Source organism: Quercus robur, chromosome 11 (assembly GCF_932294415.1).
Source record: "Quercus robur chromosome 11, dhQueRobu3.1, whole genome shotgun sequence".
NCBI classification, from domain to species: domain Eukaryota; kingdom Viridiplantae; phylum Streptophyta; class Magnoliopsida; order Fagales; family Fagaceae; genus Quercus; species Quercus robur.
In genome coordinates, this window is record NC_065544.1 from 28,330,464 (window position 1) to 28,354,028 (window position 23,565).

Below are 23,565 nucleotides of genomic sequence, written 5' to 3' on the forward strand. Positions count from 1 at the left end.
TTTGTGTTTTGGTTTTGGTTTCTTCTCTTTCTTTAGATCTTAGATTTGGCTCCTAAGGTTGGCAGGAACTTTAAAACCAAAGCTAAGAAAAAATATGCATCCTCCTCTACTTCTGTTGATTTTGATAGGGTTAGGTTTCCTATAGCCAAAGATGAAGATATTTCTGAAAAACTAACCAAATATAGGTCTATTGGGGAGAAAGACAAGTTGTTCTAGATGAATTAGATCCTTCTATTCGAAGGAATCTAGAGTCTAGGAATTGGTTGTCTTTATGTGAGGTTCTGACCCTCCCCTTGTTGCTTTGATTAGAGAATTCTATTGGAATCTCTCTATTCATTCTGATGATGTAGGTGGTCATCACTTGACTACTTGGATTAGAGGTGAAAAATTTTAGATTACTAAGAAAGTAGTATCTGATGCTCTTCATGTACGTCTTGTTCGTAGACCTACCTTTCCATGCACTTAATCTCTTCCTATAGATGATGTGATGTCTCTTCTTTGTGGAAGATCAGTTACTTGGGGATCTAATCCAAAAATAAACTCATGTGAGTTTAATGAGCTTAACTATCTCTTCTTTAGGATAGCATGTCATAACATCTTCCCTATCTCTCATATTCACACCATACCTATAGATAAATGTGTTTTTTTGTATGCATTTCTTACTAATGGTCCTATGTGTTTTCTCTCTCTTTTCATTTAGATCATTGTTGAGGTCTTTAGAAGTACATCTAGAGCACATAAGCTATTCTTTCTAGTCTTTATATATAGGGTGTTGAACTATCTAGAGTTAGAAAACTTTCCTCTTCTAGAGTTAGTTCGTATTATTGCCCCTAAGGAAGCTTGCTGAACCAAGTGTTGGTACATCAAAGCGACCTCGAGTGGAAGCTTCTACTACTACTCCTGCTACTAGTGAAAAACTTCTGTTGTGGACCCTACTGTTGAGGAGATTCATGTGGATCCTACTTCTACTATGGATCCTACTACTAATGCTGAGATTGCTGATGCTATTGTTACCCCTCCTCTCTCACTCCATGCATTGATGAAGATCTTTATGACGACTCAAGCAGCTCATGGATAGCTTATTGATGAGCTACTTACAGAAGTTGCTGCCTTGAGGGATGATTTTTTTGAGTATGGGAGTGCTTTTCCACCTCCTCCACCCTCTGATCCTTGATGATTGCCTTTGGCAATTCGTAGCAAAAGCGGGGAGTAAGTTTGTGAGCTCTTGTACTTAGGGGGAGAGTATATGAGTTTTTTATTTTTTATTTTTTTTATTGTTTTATTTTAGTTTGATTGTTCTTATTTATTTTTTGTTCTTGTTTCACAAACATGATGTTATTGATTATGATAGCTTATTGATGATGTTATTCATTTGATATTTGTCTATCTTGATGTTTTGTGAATTCAAGTTTTTTGTTGTTGGATTTATACTGTATTTTCCACACACGCGTTTATGGTTTATTTTCGATATTTCAAGAATTTACAGGTTCTTTCAACAATTGTTGTCTATTCTAGCAACTAATAATTAGAAGATTGTGATTGAATTGTATTAGGGCAACACTTTGTAAAATTGGGCTAGTTCTTGAGTTGAGCAATTCATGTGTGTGTGTTTTGTCACAGATTGCCAAAGGGGGAGATTGCTAGGTTCTAAAGATTTAGGATTAAATGTTTAGATTCCTATTTTGTTTATGTTGGCAAATCGAGAACAAAAACATGTCTAGATTAGGTGTTAGACATTGCTCAAGGTGCTACAAGTCAAGTCTCAAGAATATTCAAGTTGCAGAAAGAATAGTTCAAATTCAATGAAGCTTGACCAATCCAAAATTGCTGTAAATCAGTTTCTCCAGAATTTTAAATTAGGCCTAAGCCTACGAAAATGTTTAGGGTTTCAGTCCAACACTCCTAAGTATAAAAGGAAAACCCTAAATATGTTTTGAAGACTTTTGGAGGACTTATGAGTTATTCCTGTGAGATCTGAGAGGTTCTGTAACCTTCTAATTCCACAAGTGTCTATCGGAACAAGATCTATGATCAAATGCTGGTGGAATCTAGTTGTTGTTGCAAGATCAACATCTAATGATCTAAAACCTTTGAGTGAGATATCAAAGCATAAGCATGAGAGCTTGTGTGCTGCAAATTCAAGAGAGAACAATCCGTGGAGTTGGAACTTGCATGTGGTCATTTCAGTAAGTTACTACTGGAGGGTAGCAATAGATTTAGGGTTAAATATTTTGTAAAACTTCAATTCTCTATTAGTGGATTTTTTTTACCTTAAGGATAGCTAGGTCAAATCCTCCTCAGGTTTTTACCTTGGTTTTCCTAGGTGATCATATCTGTGTGTTATTTACTTATCCACTGTGCATGATATGATCTATTACTATTTAACCTAGATCTTATAATTAACCTAAGTAAACACTTGCTAATTCATTAGGTTAAACAATCTATATTAAGGGGTCTAAACAAACAAACAAACACACACACACACAAATATATTTAGGTATCTATTTCAACCTTCATTTGTTATTGCATTTTGAGTTTTTCATAGTATGTCAAAGATTTGGTAGATTTTTGGAGTTCCCTCATCATGATTTTTGAAATTTTTGGCTTTAAGTTGGTAGAAGTTGAAAAGTTTTTAAGAGATATTTTTACTATTTGACGAGGGTCCAAGTTAGTTACAAAAATTTTCACACATCGATAGTGGGGGTGGGGGATGTCTTCATTGAAAACACTAGGAGGTACTAGTTGATCTACAAGACTCTTGGTGGTTCATTGACATAAATTTGCTTTAGAACATATGCAAACATGGTTTATGATCTTTTTCCATTTTCCTAGTTAAATTAGGAATTTATTTTCTTTTCTTTTCTTAGTTTAGTTGCTTTCCATTCTCTAATAGAATTAGGACTTTGTTATTTATTTTTCTTAAAGGAGTATAAGAAAGTCTCTTCCTATATATGTTCTTTAGAAAGAGGGTGTGATTAAGAAGTTGTTACTAAGAAGTTTCTTTTGAGAGGTTTGTGAACGCATGAAAATTAATTAAATCTTACTAAATAAATCTTAATCTAGTTTAATAAAAATTTGTTGTTAAATTGGTTGTTTTGAAATTAAATAAACTAATCAAGAAATTAATCTAAGCAAAGATATAATATAGATACTATCAAATTAAAACCTACTACATAATAATTTAGAGATCAATTTTGTTATCATGGAAGATATTATCATTAAAACCTGTGTTTAAAAATTTAAAGCATGCGCTTCTTTGCATCCTAAGTATAAAACCAAATCATCAGTTGTATTCGTTGCCAAACAAATCACAAAAATAATTGTGAGAAAAACATAATTGAACTCATATGTAGAATCCTATCTTAGTCAATTGTGATAAAGCAAAAACAATTTAAATCATTAAAGAATAACTACTGTGGGAAAAATTAAATCTTATAAATGATATAGAATAATTTTATCTTCAACATTAATTATAAATTTAGCTACTCATAGTAATTGGAATAAAATACAGAAGTAAAATACATAATTTTACTATGCTAGCATAAAGGAAAAGGTGCAGAAAAAGCTCCATGTAGCTGCCTCATTACTTGCAGCCCCTAGCCTATATTGTTTTCTCTCTTTTCCCACAAACTTTGGCCAAAATGGCCAAATACCATCATTGACAAAATATATAGTGTTCTACCACAGTTTGCAAAATATTTAGCAATGTACCACTGTCTTGAAACTCGAGTTATGGAAACTTGAGTTTCATTTATATCTCGAGCTCTTCAAGCTCGAATTCTTTAAAAAGATTGTTATTAAAAAATCATTTAATTGGTTCTTTTGTAAATAACACTAACATTTTGGGTATTTCTTAAGTTACATTTAATCACTTTTTTCCCAATTCCTATATGTATCCACGTGAAAGCACTCATAAGTCACATCTTCAACCACTTTCAATTAAATCCTTATGCTCTTTCTTTTAGTTCCAGTTCCAGAGTTTTCTTCCTTATTTCCTCAACAATAGCTGCGTGGATCTCTCTGGCCTTTTTTCCTCTTCTTCCTCCTTTCCCCTTTTCACAAGTAAAATAGCCATTGGTTCATCTTGTTTTTTCTTTTTTTCTGATCTAGATCAAAAAATGGACCCAAAATAACTTTAAATGGTGTCCCAAAATTAGAAAATTTTATCATTAGTGAACTTGAAATTTATAAAAAGGTTGCCTAACAAAATGAAAGAGAAAACCGAGAGAGGGAGGCTATTGTGATTGAGGGTTATTTATACAAAAGGTTGCCTACACTACTACACTCTAACAAGGAATTTGATTTCAGTGAAATCGAGTTTCACACTATATAATTTGTGGAACTTGATTTTGTGAAACTCGAGTTACATGTTAAACTTGAGTTTCGAAAGTTCAAGTTTTAAAAAGGTAGTAAATTGCTAAAAATTTTGCAAACAGTGGTAGAACACTATATATTTTAGCCCATGATGGTATTGGGCCATTTTGGCCCACAAACTCCTATATAAGGCCCTATAATTTCCTTCACTGTCACATTCTCCTTTTCTGTCTGAATTTGAGCTGTCAAAATTACTAAAGGTAGTGGCAAACACTTTACCCTTCCCTCTCAAATAGTTGGGACACTCCTTCTTGAGATGTCCATGGCCATTGCATTCGTAACACACAATTCCTTGAAGGGACTGAAACTCCTTTCTATCTTTCTTCTTGAACTCCTTCCTATCACCTTTGGAGGATGTAAACTTTGCTTTGTTGAATGGCTTCCCACTGCTTTTCATCTTCATAAATTTTCGGAAGTTCTTTGCAAGGAATGCTACCTCCTTCTCCATATCATCTTCGTCAGAGGAGTCATCCATTCTCTCGGTGATGGTTTTGAGAGCAAAAGATTTGCTCGTCTTGTGAGAAGACAATCCCAGCTCATATGTTTGGAGAAATCCAATGATTTCTTGGATTTTGATCACATCCAAATCTTTACTTTCCTCTATAGTTGTGATTTTTGCTCACAAGCTCTCTGGTAAGGACCTCAAAATTTTTCTCACCACCTTAGCATCCTCAATCTTCTCTATGAGATTGAGCTTAACAATTACAATTTCATTGAGCTTCCCATAGAATAAATCGAAAGAATCATCGTCACCCATCTTGAGCTCTTCAAATCTGATGGTAAGCATCTGAAGCTTTGTGTCCTTAACTTTCTTGGTACCCTCATAGGTAGTCTTAAAAATCGTCCAAGCTTCCTTGGCTGTCTCCACATGCGATATCCTGTGAAATTCATCACTAGACACACCGCAAAATATAGCATTAATAGCTTTACTGTTTACATTAGCCAAAGCAAGAGCTGCCTTGTCCCATTCGGACTTGGCTGTCGTGGGTTTAACATACCCATTCTCGACGGAGTCCCATACTGACTCATCTATAGCACACAAGAAATCCCTTATGTGGACTTTCCCAAATGCATAGTTGCTTCCATCAAAGAATGGAGGAGCATTGAGCGATTGTGATCGGTCCATCACAAAAGGGTCTAGCATCACACTCAGGTAATAAAACCACAGCAAGTGTACCCACTCTAATACCAACTGAAAGCTCAAAAATGTGTTAAAACACAAGAACTATTTAGACCCCCAAATTAAAGATTACAGCTCAATTGATTTTACTCTAACCTATACAAAGTGCGGAAAAGAGTAAATGCGAGCGGATAAACAAACTACTCTAACCTATAATCTTTATAACACAGCAGTAAAATGAAAGGTAAAAGAGTAGGGAAGAAGAATGAAAACACAAGATAACATGTCGATGTGTTATCAAAGATGAAACCGAAGTACTCGGCGTAAAACCTCTTCGCCGCCCTCCAACCAGTAATCGATTCACCAGACAATCAGTTGGGATACACAAATAGCAAAAGACCCTCCAAGCCTAGTTTACCCAATGCACCTAAGCCCTCCAAGCTCCTACTCCAACAAGGCTTCTCGGAACTGTGTCTTGTCTAGCTCTCCGAATCCTACAATACGCCCGATTGCATCCACTAAAGCTTGGCTTCTTCCAATGCTTCCCAACAGTACCAAAACCTCACTTGACACTCTGAAAGGGTGTGGTAAGTGTTTGGGCTATCAACCTCTCAACGGAATGGAAATGGAGAGGTAGGAGTTAAGGAAAAACCATAAGTAATTGTATGGAGAATTGTGGGTATAACAATCTCTAAAAGTTAGGGGCTAGGGTTTTCTCTCATAAGCACTCCTCAACATATGTGGGTAATGGGGGTATATATAGTGTGGGTATAGATAGTGTGTATCAAAAATAACAGTTTAGCAAAACAAAATGTTTCGCAAATGTCTCGCGTGAAGGCCTTACCTGCGAGACACTCGCGAAAACCAGCTGTCTCTATCCTATCCTGACTCTTCACATTCCAATCATATGCAGGGCACATGCATCATTTAGCGGGAAGCTTACTCACGAGCTACCCACGAAAACAGCTTTAGTCTTCAATTAGCCTTGAGTCTTCATACTCTCTTTCTCTCACACACAACCCTTACAAATAAAACTCACATGAAATATAAGGTACAAAAGATTGAACATAATTACAATCAAATTTGGCACGGAATAAAAGCCAACAAAATACATAGTTGTAAATTACAACTTTACAGTCACAAAACCCTAAGGTGTACAACAGCAGCTTCTTCAAGAGAAATATGGACTAGGGCAAATTTTGTCTCGTGTCACAATTTGCATGAACAAAACTTTGCTTCACACTTGCGCAACCTTTGATAGCCCTTAAACTAATCCTTATATATGTTTAGGGTTATGAGAAAAGAAAGCCTAAACACATACTCATGGATTGGAGTGAAATCAGCTCTGAAAAACTAAATTTCATAAACCTCGACAGATAGGGTATCTATCAAGATAGCTATCGAGTTTCAAGCTTCAACAGCTTTTTAATCCTCGATAGATGCTAGCTGCCGAGCTTTAAAATCCAGTACTTCTACACTTGTTTCTTGGATATATTTGCATGGCTTTAACACTTGATCTTGAAAACTTGTTCCTTGAAGCATTAAACACATCCTAGATCTACCCAATTACAAGTAAAGTGCGTTTTGTCAAAGGATTAGCCAATTCTAATTTGACATATGTTCCTAACATCAAATCACATATGTCCTAACATGAAGTATAGTTTGACAAGAATGAGGTCAAACCCACAAGGACTTGAATGAACGTAGGAAAATTAATCAAATCTTAACCAAATTAATCCTAATCTTGTTTAATAAAAATTGTTTTTTTTTTTTAAATTAAATAAACTAAACAAATAATTAAACTAAGCAAAGATATAATATAAAGCAGTAAAGAGATGTAAACAATCTAGAGAAAGGAATTAAGGTTTTGAAATCCATCTTGTTAATTCATATCAGCATATATTTACGATCATTAATTTTTCCCAACCACTATATGATAATCTAGAAATCAATCTTGCTACCATGGAGAGTATTATCATTAAAACTTCGATTTAAATACCTAAACATGCTCTTTTTCGCTTCCTAGATATAACGTCAAATCATCAATTATATCTGTAGCCAAACAAATCACAAGAGATATCCAATTTTAAAATCAAGAAATAATAAACCAAGCTTTCAATTAAATAAGACGAATCCTAAATCATGAGAAAAACATGATTGAACTCATATCTAGAATCCCATCTTAGTCAAATGATATGAAGCAAGAACAATTTGAATCATTAAAGAACAACTATTGTGGGAAAAATCAAATCACATAAACAATACTGATAATCCTTAACAAGGTTTCAACCTCAACCTTAATTATAAATTTAGCTACTCATGGTAATTGAAATAAAACACAAGAATAAAATACTAAACATTAAACTAGACAAATAAAATAGAGAAAGAAATAGTCACAATGCTATCATGGAGAAAAGCTACGGAGAAGCCACATGCGGCATTGCCTCTTGCTCCAATTTTCTGTTTTTCACCCCAGCCCTAGCACTAGCCTCTCTGAATTTTGCCCTAAAGAGCCTTTAAATAGGTCAAGGAATCCTATTACAAGTTGAATTCCCATTTGGAGAAAATCCAAGATTTTTAGGCTTCACTTAACTGACAATTTTGGCCCATTTAACTTCCGAATTCAGACTTTTGGTAAACTACAAAGTTGTAGCCCTTTAAGTTAAATTTCCAGAGCAACTTGAATCATCTCAATTCAACATCTGACCCGAAAGTTATGCCAAAAATACTAACGAATGTGTAGGCTGGAATCCTAATCCGAATTGGACTTGGATTTGGTGCAAATTTCCTTTGATTCCTTTCTCTAATTGGACTTAAATTTAATTGGGTTGGCCTTCTTTAACTTCATCGTGGCCCTTGTAAAAGTAAAGTCCATTAGCTTTTTGTACAAATCCACTTATTTAATTCCATTCTCCTACAAAAGACAAATTCACACAATAAAATTCAATTAAGCACAAAATTGATTATTTAGCATTATTCCAAAACCAATTATAAAATGCATGAATTAGCTCAAAATAAGTATGATAATGCTTTCTAACAATGATATAAATATGCAAAATTAGGCTATTATCAATGCACATCAAAGGTGAAGGAGGAAAACCGCCAAGACAAGACTGTGGGCAAGCTACGCATCCAATCTTGGTGTTCATCTGACACATCTCATCAGAAATGTGGTCAAGACGAATACCAAAATCAGTACGCATGTGCTGAAGCTGGTCCATAATGGCAGCAAGGGACGCCTCCACTCTAAAAGAAGAAGAAGATGGAGCAGAAGATGAAAACGAATGGGGGGTAAGGGCAGCATCATCCTCCACACAAGGCCACTTGGCCACTAGCTGTGCATCGCTCCTCCTAATAGATTCCTTACTAGTAGCACTCATGAAATAGAAAGCAGAAAAGAGAGGAATAGTGACGTGTGCATGTGAAAGGATGCGTGTGATTGCCGAAGGGAAGATGAGCTTATCATGTGTTGATAGGCCAAAAATGAATTGACCCCTTGTGATAAATTAACTAATTAATTTAGCCAAGTGAATTAATTAAGTTAATTAACATGCAAACACATGGTAGCACAAACAAATCACCAATAAACTAAGTATGCAGTGGAAAATAAATTTGACATGGTAATTTTGACCAACCGGAGGTTAATGATCTTGGTTCGGTAGACTTCTGGGCTTCCGATCCTCCTTACATAGATTTTTATGGCTTCCGAGTCCCTGAGGATTGCGTTTCTCACTTGGTGATGATCTACAGCAATCGTGGCAACTTTATGCAGGAATTTCATCTTGGCCGTTCTGCTAGAAAGCATTTCTTGAAGATGTTAGGGTGCGTGTTGAACGATATTGAGCATAATTTCATTGACTCTGTTTCTGCCGAGAGAATCCTGCAATGGAGGGCCGTGATTCAAGAACTCATCAGCGTGGGTTTTGCTGTGGAGTTTGTTCTTGATCATCTTCGTGAAGTTGCCCGATCCCTTTTTATGAGGAGAGTTCAGCCAGCCGTTGATGCCATAGATGCCAGCATCGAGCTTTTGAAGAAAGAGGTGGCGGATTTGGAGGGTCGTCGTAAGCACCTTCTTTCCGACGTTAGTAGGCCCAGTAGTTTTGGAGATTAGAGTCTCATTTCTGGACTCCATTGATGATGGCGCGATTCCTTTTCCTTTTCTTTCCTGCTTTTGTTATGTCGCACAGAACACTTATATGTTTCCTACAGTAGTTATTTGGCGTGTGTTTACCACAGTTTGGGTTTGTAATGATGCTACACTTTGCTACCCTTTTTTGTTTTACTATTGTTATGACATGATGCTAATACTTCGTACTTTTTCATTACATACTCATGAAAGCACATTACAAATTTTTCTTCTGTGACATAGTCACTAGGAGGAATAAAAGAAAACGTGAAGGAAACATAAAAGTTTTTTTTTTTTAGAACAAAAGAAAGGGACAACCACATAACTTTTTTCTCTAAGCAAAATAACGTTTCAGCCATTTTCCATTGATGGGATCCATCAAGTCCCTGCCATCTATTTGAGTTAGGCGATAATACCCACTTTGATGCGCTTCCCTTATCACAAGGGTCCCTCCCACTTTGGTGTAAACTTGGATGGTCCTGCTAGGCCTCGCCTAACATAGTCTGCCACCTTTAGCATTAGTTGTCCTTCCGCAAACACTCTTTCCTTGGTCATCCTGCCGTAGGCTTCAGTCATCTTTTGCCTGTATCTTCGGCTGCGTTCCTGGGCTTCTTCTCTCTTTTCATCAAGCTCTTCTAGGTTCTTGAACCTTTCTGCCACGAAGACTTCTCCCTCTTTTTCTTTTTCTCGCATCTGCATGACCCTCAAGGACAGTGTCATTATTTTTGTCGGACTCACTACTTCAGTTCCGTAGACTAAGGACAATGGTGAAAAGCCTGTGGCTAACTTTGGTGATTTTTTGTAAGCCCAGAGAGCATCCGACAGCTGCATTGCCCATCCTCCCGTATTCTCTTGGCTCATTTTGCTGATGATCTTTATGAGAGTTTTATTTGTTGCCTCTGCCTGCCCATTCCCTTGAGGGTAATAAGGTGATGACCTGTGGTGCTTGACTTGGTAGAACTCTAGCATTCTCCTTACATCACTGTTGACAAATGGTGTGTCGTTGTCACTGATGATCCTGTGGATGGGTATGAATCAAGTTGGCTTGTACTTGACAACTGTGACATTTTTCTACAAATTCTACCGCTTCTCTCTTCATGGTTGGCCAGTAGTAGCCCATCTGCAGCAGGCATCTGTAAAGTTTTTCTTCCCCTAGTGTTCACCACATTCCCCTGAATGTACTTCTTTTATCATTTCTTTTGCCTCTTCAGGGCCCTAACACCTCAAAGGGTCTCCATCATATCCTTTTTTGAAAAGGACCACGTTATGCAAGAAGTAACGTGTTGCCAACCTCTTAAACTTGTATTTTTCACTGTGCCTTTGTGGCAGGATACCTTCTGTTAGGTACTGCATGAAAGAGCTTCTCCAATCCTCGCTAATGAATACAGTGTAACTTTCCTCCCTGTCTGCCGCAAGCTGGCAGGTCCCACACTGGGTTTGGACTTGATCTTCATCTTTACCCATGCTTGGCCAATAGAAGCCTGCTCTCTAAAGTCTGCGGTAAAGACTGACTTCTCCACAAGACTCGCAAGTCTTGTCGTGTATTTCTTTCAATTTTCTCTGGGCTTCCTCCTGCCCCACGCATCTGGATAAGACCCCACCTGGCATCCTGCGGTACAACTCTTCTTTTACCAAGGCATAGTCTTTTAATATCTTTAATTATGCTGCATCGTCTCCCTTCACCAAGGTTTCCTTTATGGGGATTCGCCAATCCCCTTCGCCCTGTTCTTCCCAGAACTTTTCCTTCAACACCACAATGATGGATTCTTCCCTCTTACTGACTTCTATATTAGTGCTATTCCCTTTGAAGATTATTTGCGAACCCAATGCAGCTAACACGTCCGCAAACCGATTTTCGTTTCTCAAAGCATGCTCTATTTCAAAGGTTGAGAATTTTTCTTCCATTCTCTGGGCCATCGCTCTGTACGGGGCTAGGCTAGGCTCCTTTAAGGAAAAACTTCCCTTGGCCTGGCAGACAACCAAGTTCGAATCTCCCAATACTCTCAAATGTTTGACTCCCATTTCGAGGGCCATGGCAAGCCCAGTTAAGTAGGCCTCATATTCCACCATGTTGTTCGAACAGGGGAATTCCAGCTTAAATGACAGCGCCACCGCCTTGTCTTCTTCATGATACAAAACCACTCTTACCCCTCCAGAATGGATAGTAGAAGACCCATCGAATTTCATTACCCACTGTTCTTTGACTTCTTCTACCATGGCTACTTCCCCTGGAACTTCATCATCCAGTGGGAATTCTTCCTCTCCTAGAAACTGCGCCAATAAATCTGCTATAGCCTGACTTTTCACTGCCCTAAATGTCCCCATTCTTAAGTCGTATTGCGACAACTGTAGAAACCACTGGGATATCCTCCCGAAGAGGATCGGCTGTTGTAACAGAGTTTTAATGGCATGGGACTTAGTCATCAGCCATACTTCATAGGCCAACAAATAGTGACGCAATCTCTGCGAAGCATATACAATGGCCAGGCACACTCTCTGCCCTTGGGTAACGAGTTTCTGCATCTTTTAAGGCGCGGCTGATGTAGTATATTGGCTGCTCGACACCACCTCCATCTTCTGGAGCGATTAGTGCGCTGATGGCATATGAGTTAGTGGCCAAATAAAGTAGCAATGGTCTTTTATGAATAGGGGCCTGCACCGTGGGGAGGTTCATCATTATCTGCTGTAGCCTTTTGAAGGCTGTCTGCTGCGCTTCCCTCCACTCAAAACTTTGCCCCTTCTTAAGCAACTTCGTGAAGGCAGAGGTGATTGATGCCAACCTAGGGATGAATCTTCGGATATATGAGACTTTTTCTAAGAAGCTCTTCAATTCTTTTACTGTGGCTGGAGGTCTTATAGTTGCTATAGCCGTGGCTTTGGCCGAATAAATGTCTATGCCTCTGCTGTGAACCAGGAAACCCAAAAATTTCCCAAAGGACACTCCGAATGCACACTTAAGGGGATTCATTCTTAACTTAAAAGCTCTGCATCTTTCGAATACTCTTCTTAACACACGAAAGTGTTCTTCTCTCCTCCTTGACTTAACCACTATGTCATCCACATAGTTTTCTAGCTCCTGGTGCATCATGTCATGAAATATGGCTCGTTGATAAGTTGCACCTGCATTTTTTAACCCGAAGGGCATCACAGTATAGTAGAAATTGCACATGGGTGTTCTGAAAGCAGTTTTCTCTGCATCCTTTGGTGCCATCTTGATCTGATTGTACTAGCTAAAACCGTCCATGAATGAGAACATGGCATTTCCTGCCGCAGAATCTATTAGTAAATCCATGTTCGGCAATGGGAATTCGTCCTTTGGACAAGCTTTGTTGAGATTTCTGAAATCTAGACAGCATCTTATCTAGCCGTTCTTCTTCTTCACTGGTACTATGTTGGATAGCCAGCGAGGATGCTGAATAGGCTTGATGAATCCTGCGGCCAGCAACTTCTGCACTTCTTTAACTATTTGCCCTTCTATTTCTATGTGAAATATCCTGGCAGGCTGGGCCACCGGCTTGACCTCTGGGTCTACATTTAATGTATGCGCAACTAGCCCGGGATCCAGCCCTAGCATTTCACTGTAATCCTAAGCAAAAACGTCATTGAATTCTTTCAACAACAGTATGAGCTCTGACTTCACCTTTTCTGTTAGGCTTGCACTAATTGAGATGGGCCTTGGTTCTCGTGAATCAGACCCTAAGTCAACTTCTTCCAACTCTTCCTCTGCCATAACTTGGATGTCCTTTTCTACCACAACTGCCTCATCCTTCTCTTCTTCTTTTCCCAAACTTCCTTCAACGACGCAACACGCCAAACTCTTGTGTTGCCCTTTTTGGGTGGGACCCACTTGCATCTCACCCGTGGGCCCCATGCACCTTCATAATTTATACACAATTCTGCCATCAAGGCCTCAGACCCTGATGCACTGAGGTGTTTTGTCTGGCTCTGCGGCAGACGCTTCTTTTCTTTTCTTCTTTTGCGCCAGTAGTTCTCTTGAATCGGGTTTTGGGTCATCTTGAATATCTTCCCACCTAGGCATGAAGGTGCCTCGTGGCTTTGAAACCGATTTTTCCCCAGATGGAACCCATTGGTCATAAAACATGGTTTCCACCAAGTGGACTTCTGTCTGTTCGAATGGTGAGGGGTTTGCAACTATGCGTATCATCCTGCCATTCAATCTTCCTTTCACACATTGGTGGTAGGTGGATGGGACTAGTTGATGTTTGTGTAACCAGGGCCTTCCCAAAAGCACATTGTAGGATACTTTCGTTCTGACTACATGGAAACAAGATAAAGAGACTATAGGGCCTACTTTCAACCACAACTGAATGTGGCCTGTAGTGTACTCACCTCTTCCACCGCCCCGTTACTTCCATCGAGCATCCTTGGATCTTTCTTTCTGAAATTCCTGCGGCTTGCAAGGTGCTTAACGGAATGAGGTTTACGGAAGCACCCGTATCCACCAGGGCCCTCTTGATGGGGATTTGATTTATAGATGCTGCTAAATAGAGAGGCCTCCTATGATCTGGGTGTCCCACCTCCATATCCTCACTACTGAAGGTGATTTCTGTCGATTCCTGTAGAAAGACTCTGTCTTCTGGCATTTCTGCTGATAGGCATTCCACCCCTGCCCCGGAGGCGATACTTACCAAAGCCTCCATGGCTATTTTTCTTTCTTTTGCTGTAAGTCCCAATTGGTCAAATAGATTTTTGAACTTGGCACTCCGCTAAAGAGTGGTAATCGCCGCGGCAGACAGGGCCAAGTTTTCTTCCTCGTCTTCTCCCAGGTCTGCACATATTACCATTGCTGCTACACCCTTTCTCTTGTGGTTTGGGAGTGGGTTTCTTTGGACTTCTTGCAAGGTTAGCTCCAATATGCCTTCTTTAATCCTGCAGTGCACCAACATACGAAGCACCCAGCATTTTGCGGTGGGATGTTGTACATAGTTGTGCAAGCGGTAAAAGCGAGGATCCCTCATTTCTTCCTCCATGGGCTCTCTAAAAACCTGGTTGGGTTTACAGATCCCATCTGCTATCCATTTGTCAAGTAGCACATCCATCTGCTTAGGAGTATATGGTAAGGGTGGGGGCGTATCATACTCCCTCCCTTCTGTTTTCCTTCTCCGATCTCCAGTGGACACTGCCATAGCTTGCGGGGCATTTCTTTTGTCTGAACTGGGTTTTACAGATTGAGCCGTCTTTCTAGCTTTCTGCAATAGCTGTGCGAACTGGGAAATTTCTAGATTCTCCAGGATAGCTCTGAATTCCCTAATCATATTGGTCATACACATTTCCATTAACGTCCTTTCTTCACAGTGGTCATAGCAATCAAGTGCTATGTCCCTGAACCGTTTGATGTACTCCATCAAATCCTCGCCATTCCTTTGCTTGGTCGCCTGCAGAGTTATGAGCGTTACCGTTTCTTCTCCGTGGAAGTACTTAGTGCAAAATACATCCACCATGTCATCCCAAGTCGGGATCGACCCTGGTTTTAAGCCAATGTACTAGGTATATGCCCGGTCGTACAGTGACTTTGAAAACTCCCGCAGACATAAGTCTTCGTCAGCTACGTAAGGGCCAAAGGTATCAATAAATTTTCTCACGTGCTCTACTGAACTTCCCTTCCTGCCATTGTACTGTGCAAAGGCCCTTGGTTCATACCTCTCGGGGTACAGTTTGCTGAGTACTTTTAGAGGATAAGGAGGTTTTCATGCGTAAAACCTCTCCTTTGGTGTTCTGGCTCTCTCTCGCTCCAAGAGAGCCGCCACTTCAGCCATGGTAATGAAACACTATTCTGCGTTCCGTGGGACACCTCCTGCTAGTGTCTCTTCTTTGTCTGCTGCATGATCTAGGTCATGCTGGCTGCCTTTCTCTTTTGTTTTGTCTGCCTTCAGTTGACGGATCTCTTCCATCATTTGTTGCTGCAAGTACTGTAATGATTGCAATACTTCGATGAAGGTGTTGACATTGTCCACAGGGACTCTTATTTGAGGCTGAGGATCAGCCCCCGTTCTGTTGGCACCTTCTGTTTGGTTAAGTTGTTATTGGTGAGGCATTGTTGGCCTGGATTCTGCTTGTGAGAGTACGACACTCATATTCTGTGTCGTCCTGGACTTTGGTGGCATTGTTTGCGAGGGGCTCTATTTTCTTTTCTTTTTGCCCCTATCTGCTTCACAACTCCCCAGTGAAGTCGCCAATTTAATGTAGAGCCCTTTTTTGCGTATTGTGCTTTGGGTTGGGCTGCCTCCTGCGGTAATGGGGCTGAATGTTTCTGAGTAAGGGAGTTGGGACCGGTCCAACTGTAACTCAACTTGGGCCAGTTTGTGCACAAACTATGCCTTGTCTGCTAGGAGTAGGCTTACGGCAAGCAGAACTGTTTCAGATGAGTTATGGCAGGCAGATATAATAATAATAACAAAACAGAGTACTCTGACTATTTAATAAAAATGGCCAAGTAATCCCTACTTATAAAACATGATTATAGTCGTGATAATGTCATTTACAGAGAAAGTAAAGGAGAAAGAAAATAGTATGAACTAATCAAGAACAGGAATAAAGTCAAGTTTTAAGTTTGGTCCGCAGAAGCAAAACCAAAGACGAGAGAACGCCTCCTCTCAATGCAAATAATCTACCAGAAAAAGATCCTGCCGTGGAGATTAATGGCTTTGAGGGAGTCAGACCTGAATGGCTAATGCCCAAAAGGAATCCTTGTTATGTTTTGGAAGAGAGCAGGATTTGAAGGGGTAGAGAAGGAAATCGACCTACTGATGCATGCCCATTGTATTATCTCTCTTTTTTCCTCAATTTCCTCTCTTCTTTCCTCTGTTTTCTCTCTTATCTTTTTCTTTTATTTCTCTTCTTCTCTTTTACTCTACTTTCTTTTTACTTCATGAATACCCTCTGTTTTTCGATCCTCTTTTCAGGGCACGGCAAGGGTCCTTTTATAGTGCCTACCGTGACTAGTTTTTTTACCACTTTGTCCCTTAACCGCCTTTGTCTGGTCTGGGCGTACTTGCCGACCACCAAAGGGTTTGTCTGTGTGCCACTCACCCTTGCCAGACAAAGGCAGGTTTGTTTCATTCGTCAGTCCAATGTAGCACTCTTACCTGCCACGGCATAAATACTTTCTCTCTTTTTCCCTTAAGGCATGCACCTAACAGTTCCCCCCTCAACCTTGCCTCTTTTGGGTGGTCTATCATCCCAACAGGATGTACCTCCCAAAATGGCTTGGGCATGAGCCACAAAATAGGTCTTTTCCCCTTTCCCCACCACCAAACCATACCCCCTTTACCTCTTACCTCTGGCCCATGACCCCACCACGTTCCATATTGGTTGGGTACAGGCTGGTGGTGCCTGGGTCTTGCGCATGCTTTCCTTTCAGATATGTCCAAAAATCTGCCTACTGCTCATGCATTTGCTGTGATCTGGAGGCTCGCCGTCCGTGTTCTTTGACTTTTTATGTGGGCTTTTCTTTGTTTTCTCACTCCATTCAAGAGCTGGACTTTGTTTGATGATGGGCCTTACATTTCTTTAGCCCACTCTTGGTTTTCTTTATTTCTTGTAATATTGTACTGTTATTCCTGCCATAATAACTTAATCCTACTGGGCCTCTTTTGGGCTAGCCGTTTATTCCTTCTCTCATGGCCACTGTTTTGCTTTTACTTATGGGTTCCTATGTCCCTTTGGGCTTTCCTTTGGGCATCCATGGTCCGTTTGCTTTCTTTAGGCTTTCTCGGCCCATTTTCTAATTCCACACTCCCATGAGCTTTTTACTAACTTCATTGAGCTTCCCTGGCCCAATAACCTTATTCTCATCATTGGGGTTCATAGACCTGCCATAAACCCCTTACTCTCTTAGTTTGCATTGCCTTGGGCCTACGGCGGCCCTTTCTCGCTTTTTTACCTCATACACTACCCATGGGATGCTATTTCTTTCTTTCTGTGCTTCTTTGAGCCCACTTGCCTCTTCAAGACCCATTTGTTTATTTCTTGGGCCTGTGAACCATTATTCCTGCCGCTTGGGTCTAATGGTTTTTTGCTGTCTATTTTGTCAATTCCTTGTTGCCCTTATTATTGGGCTTTCTTTCTTTCTGCCTGGGCTCTCACAAATGGCCCTCAACAGAAGGCAATAAAGGCTTCAAGTTCATAAGGGTTAGAATTACCTTCTCCCACAACGAAGTTTGTGCCATCTTTTAAAGAATCTGAGTTGGCTTCTTCATCCATACCATCAACATACTCCCTCCAAAAATATCTAATCCATCCCCAAAAGTTGGCCCTGAAACCTTTGTCACCACCCACAATAATGTCTTCTAGCTTTTCTTTGTTGGGGGCTTTCCCTTTCCTTGCTACCTTCAAGATTGGCCTCTTCAAAGTTTTCTTTACTGCATCTTCAAGGAACTTCATAGCTTTGGCTACATCCCCATCCCTGAACAGGGGAATCTCAATATCTCATAAACATCTCCAAGAAAAGGGGAGACTTCTTGACACCCTATGAAAAAGGTATGGGTGGTAGAATTACATTGGTACAAGAGAGAGAGGAGACTTTCAATATCATTGCTAATGTCCAATCTAGAAAACACCAACACAGTGTGCATAAGATGCACCCTTTGCAAGATGTCCATGAAAGAAGGATGTGTTAGCACCTCAACACCAACATCTCCAGCCTTTGGAAACAAATGTGTGAAATTTGAAGACCACATCAGTGGTAGGAGCAAAATCTCCTCTACAAGTGCCAAGCTGAGGAATGTGATTCAACTCCAAATCCATAGTCAAAAGATCATCAGTCTCTCCACATGCTGTGTAGGGAGGATCTGTAGAACAAGGGATAGGCTCCCAATCAAAACTTTTATCAAATAGGTAGTCTTCGAAGAAAGGAGGGATAATCCATTGTTCCTCTATAAAAGGATTCTCTTCTCCCCCTAACAATGGCCTATTAATCTTGGGAGTTAAAGGTTCTATGATATTTGAAGATCTAGATCTCAAATTGCATTTGACACCCATGGTTTTTCGTACTTATCAAAAATTCTGAGATTTGGGTTCAAAAAAGAAGAAGATAAGGAGAAAATGAGAAAAACGGGGAGAGGGAGGCAGTTCCTTTCCTTTTATAATTTGGAAAATTCCTTTTTTCCCTTTAAAAAGAGTTGTTCAAAAGTGAGGCACCTTTTCAAAATAGTTGGCACGTGTCAGTAGGGGGAAGAGCCAAAATCTCTAACAAAGTCAATTAGCAAAAATGAAAGAAAAACCGCCTTTGCAGAGATGGTGAAAAGGCGTGATCCCTCATCAACAGGTTCAATTTTACACTTTACTTTGTGTTTTGGTTAATTAACATATTTATATGTTGTTCCTTTGTGTAGCAGCACAATAACAAAAGGGAAAAACATAAAAATAAACATACAATTACAGAGCAATTTTAGAGCAAACTATGTTGTTTATATATATATATATATATATAAGCAACTTTAGCTCCGTACAAAGTTGAAGAATCCTTTGGTCCGATCGTGTCTAAGCAATCTTCTTATACTCTCCCTCCCAGAACAGGTAAAGCTTCTTATATCAAGAAACCTTTTGTTCAGCATATCTCTTATATTGAGCCACACTTGGCCCATATAACGGATCCGCTGGTACTAGCAATGGAAGTATTACCCCCTGAATGGCATTTCCTTCCTAAAAGCCCAGAGAAAAACATCAAATTCTATAAAGGCATTCTCATCCAAGAAAAGTCTGCCAGAATAGAAGATATCAGAGACAAGAATAATCCCTCAGTTGTCCTATATCATAAGTTCATAATACAGAGTTTCGTAAGCTGCAAAGATTGGGGACACCCCTCCACTCTCAGAACACTTACAGTACTCAAGGGCTCAGAACCCCTATACAATTATTATGACTATATGGATGCATTTGAAAAGGTATTATTCTTCCAGAATGAGACCTATGATCACTCATGGTTCATTCAGTTTGATAGGAATTTCAAAGGACAGATACCTTCGTGGTTCCTCAAGTGGTGGGAAATGTTTGGTCCAACTCCACAGAATTGGCCAGAACCCCTACAGGATGCACTAAGGTATTTCAGTTCCAGGTTCCAGACCAGCAAGCATTCTTCCTAGTTCCCAGCCATCTTGCACATGACAATACAGTACAAGATCCACTGGATAAGCATGTGGAATTATGCGATCAACCAGAATCTGCTCGATAGGGAATTCTTTACAAAATGGTGGGATAAATTCAGACCTACTGATGCTATCTCCCGCTTATATAAAGACTTTCCTCTTCCAGTACAGAAACCTATAGCTCATTGCACAAGATCACAGTCAAGCCTGGACTCCGTACAGATCTCCGGAAAATCCAGTAAAGAACTCAAGGATCTTGCCCAACAGCTACTCCTCCAATCTGCACAGCTAGAGTCAGTAGAAAAGAACTCTCCTGCCTCTTCAGAAGCCTCGTGCAACCGTGTCCCAATTGGCCCATTCCAGGATTCACAAGATCCTTATGATGGTTATAATTTGGACAATGATTAATGTAAGGCTCCAGGACGTTCCAGAACAGCTCCAAGAAAGCTCAAGAACCACCTTTGCAGATCCGGTTACTATTCAGAACAGTACCCGTACTAGCAAAGCTGCGAGCAAGATACTATTCACTGCACAGTCCAGAACACTATGCAGATTTACTATTCCAGAAAAGCAAGGGGACAAGATACTGTTCATAAATAGTGACCAATTACTATTCACTCTACAGTACCCCAGCAGAATCATTGAGGTTACTATTGCTTTCGGCTGAAAAGATATTCACCTGGAAGTAAAAGCATTTCACCTCCCATAATTTCAACAGTCTCCTGAATGGATCCAAGGCTCCCTCCAGCTATAAAAGGCAGCCTTCTCCTCAGTCTTCAGCAGGCTCAGTACTAAGACCACACTACAGGCTTAGTTTTACTACCTCAGAGCTAGTTTCACATTGTACTCTGAAATACTTTGTAAACCTAAATGGCTCTCTTCTCCTCCCCTCTAGTTTACACTTGTACCAGAACTACATTTGTAACCTATTTATGCTTCCGCCCCCAGTGCCCTCTGAACGGCACCTCTTTGTTGTAGCTTATTCAAAAGGAAAAAGTGGGATTTACACTTGGTTTGGCCTTTATGGCCTATCACCCCTTTTCTATACATTAACCAAAAAAAAAAAAAAACAATAACAACAACAATCACAGCTACAAAACAAAGTAACCTATAATCTAAGACCAATAATAGGCCTGCTAACAAAAACAAAAAAGGAAATGGATTACAAGTTTGAAGGCGAATAGCTTAAGGGGAGCGAAGCTTGTAAGCATCAGGGTCTCTCCCTGAATCAAAGTCTTCTTAGGGGTAGTTTGAGCTAGGTCCTCCTTCTCCTCCTCCTCCTTTTCGTCCCCCTCCTCACCCTCATCATCTCTAGAGCCTGAGCCATCAAAAGAACTGGACTCTTCTGAGTCAAAATCAAAGTCACTAGAGGCTGTTGCACTTGAGTTAAAGCTTGTTTAAGAAGCCCTGTGCCTTCTTCTACTCCATGGAACATTCCCCATGAAGGCGCCATAGGAGGCATCCTCAACATCTTCTGCGGCTTTCAACCAAAGTTCTTCTGAGTCCTCCTCCTCATCTTCTTCATTACCTTCCTATGGTTGAACTTCTTGGGGAAGGAAAACTTGAGGGGGATGGGAAAAGATCAGGAAAAGGAGGGGAGGAGGAAGGGGAATGGTTGGTGGTGCATTGTTAATGCTCAGAGAGCCCGAGTCACTATTAGAAAAGTTTAAACTGTCCTTGGGAGAGTTAGAAGTTAGAACCTGTAGATGAAAGATTGGACATCATGTTAACAATGGGTTTTTTTCTCTAGGAAGAAGAAGGAAATGTATGGATGCAAAAGGAATGAAGAATAAAGGGAGATCTTTTCCCTTTTAATCACCAACCAGAGTTAAGTGAAGGGACATAACATTTATGAAGAGTAATGTCTGTCTGCCAAGCATGGGAAACAAAGCGATGCCAAAACAGCTAGAAACGCCCACTAATGCCACGTGTCCTAGCTTCAAACATCACGAGGCATGATTACACAAGCATTAAAATCCGATATGATGTGACTACAATAGCTTTGGTCATTAATGCCATTGATAGTTAAGGGACTAATGTACAATACAATAGTCAAGGCATGAAGAGAATGCTGGCGTGGCTGGATCCGGACCTTACGTGTGGAGTAGCTCTGAGCAAAGGAAAGGAAACACTAACTGAAGGAGAGGATCTTTGGCCCGTGCCAACGGTGTGACCATCTTAGGGAAAAGTGAGATTTACACCTGACATGGACACCCAGCATTTGCACAAAAAGGAGATAGTGATCCCTTATGGCTAGATGCTATAAAACACCCCTTATTGGGTGAGCTTGTGCTGGACCACTATTGGAGACATGTGTATCACTCTTAGTATCCCTGATGTCCCTTTCCTTATCCAAGGTTTTCTCCCCATGTAGTAGCAGAGCCACCCTTCTTTCCACTACCCTAACATTGGCATGCTTTCTCTCTCCTCCAGCCGTTACATAGTTCAATAGATGTATTATAATTCAAATGGAGGAATCATAGTTTGACACATGTCCTTATGTACCTGGAAACATTCCTCGTAATATAAGAGGCACATGTTGCTGAACTATGAAGGCAAGAATCGAGAGAGAAACTAAGAGAAAAACCAAAAATTTTGAGTAGGAAAGTGAGGTAGAGAGAAAAAGGCTTCCTTTGGGAAAGAACATCACCATGGTAAAAAAAAAAAAAAAAAAACCTTCATTTTTGCATAATAGAGAGCTCTAAAGAGTGGGGGTCATTCCCCCTTGCTCACCCGTGGTTTTTCATCCCTTCCAAAGGATTTTCCAAGTATTTCCCATGTCTTCTTTACTTTTCATGTTATACTTTCTATTTCTCATGACATTAAAGTGTTAAAACTTTCATTTTTAGTGTTCTTAGGCTTTTTCACTTAAATGTACTATCAGATCTCACCCATTCTCTCAAGTGGTTTTGATAATCTAATTTGTACATACACATACTTTTAAATTGATTGATGTGGATGATTTTTGGACTTTAATATGCAAACTTGATGCCTTATGCTATTTTGCATGCACTTATGTAAATGTTTAGGATGTTGAGACTTGTCTAAGTTGACTAGGCCTTTTTATTTATTTATTTTAAAAGGTATTAGTTTTCCTATCATTAGCATTGCCTCCAACAGTAATCTATATATATATATATATATATATATAAAACCGAAGCTTTTGAAGCTCCCACAAATTTCCACGTCAGCACAATATTAAAAAAAAAAAATCAGAAACCAAAAAAAAAAAAAAAATTCTAAATCCCAAAAAATACATAAACGCAAAATCAGAGTAGCCATCATAAACATATTTTTCCAAAACAGCAAATATATTTTTTAAAAAAATTCTACCCCAAACAAAGCAAAACCCAATTCTCTTCTAAAACTAAAAAACTAAAACCCGTCCTGCTTTCTCTTCTCAGAAACCCAAAAAACAAAACTCTCTCCTTCCCCCAAAATCAAAATCCAAAACTCAGATGAGAAAGAAGTAAGCGACCAAAGGTAGAGCTGATCAGATACAAAGAGTCTCGCACCCACCTTCAAGTGCCTCCCCTTCTATAGCTGTGGGTACCTGTTCTCTCTTTCAAATTCATTCATTGTTATTTGAATCTCTCTAATTTTCAAAATTCTTTTATTTTGTGCTTTGCAATCTTACATTGACACTTTTTATTTTCTGGTAATTCTCCAACTTCTTTTCATTCTAAATTTAATCCATTTAGTTTAAAGTTAGGGTTTTCAAAATTTTAGTTATAATGCGTGGTAGGTGTTTGATGCTAGGTCTCAGTTAATAAATCCTTATTGTTTGTTAAATATATATATATATATATATCTACCAGCGAGTGTGAGAGAGAGACAAA

General features: G+C 39.7%; 2 protein-coding genes across 2 annotated transcripts; both read right to left on the reverse strand.

Moving 5' to 3' along the window:
- Positions 1-10,058: 10,058 nt before the first annotated feature.
- Positions 10,059-11,084, reverse strand: LOC126704905 (uncharacterized). Its single transcript, XM_050403893.1, has 2 exons — positions 10,843-11,084; positions 10,059-10,638 (listed from the first exon to the last, which is right to left on the reverse strand). Exons 1-2 carry the CDS (start codon positions 11,082-11,084, stop codon positions 10,059-10,061), a joined length of 822 nt encoding a protein of 273 aa, XP_050259850.1.
- Positions 11,085-11,279: 195 nt separating this feature from the next.
- LOC126704906 (uncharacterized) lies at positions 11,280-11,945 on the reverse strand. The gene has a single exon (XM_050403894.1). The coding sequence runs from the start codon at positions 11,943-11,945 to the stop codon at positions 11,280-11,282; it is 666 nt and encodes a 221-aa protein (XP_050259851.1).
- Between the last annotated feature and the right edge of the window lie 11,620 nt (positions 11,946-23,565).

Coding starts and splice junctions, on each gene's coding strand:
- LOC126704905 (XM_050403893.1), bottom strand. CDS start 11,084: ATGGGTAAAGATGAAGATCAAGTCCAAACCCAGTGTGGGACCTGCCAG. Junction 10,639..10,842: donor TATGATGGAGACCCTTTGAG/GTGTTAGGGCCC, acceptor ACCCATCCACAG/GATCATCAGTGACAACGACA.
- LOC126704906 (XM_050403894.1), bottom strand. CDS start 11,945: ATGGGGACATTTAGGGCAGTGAAAAGTCAGGCTATAGCAGATTTATTG.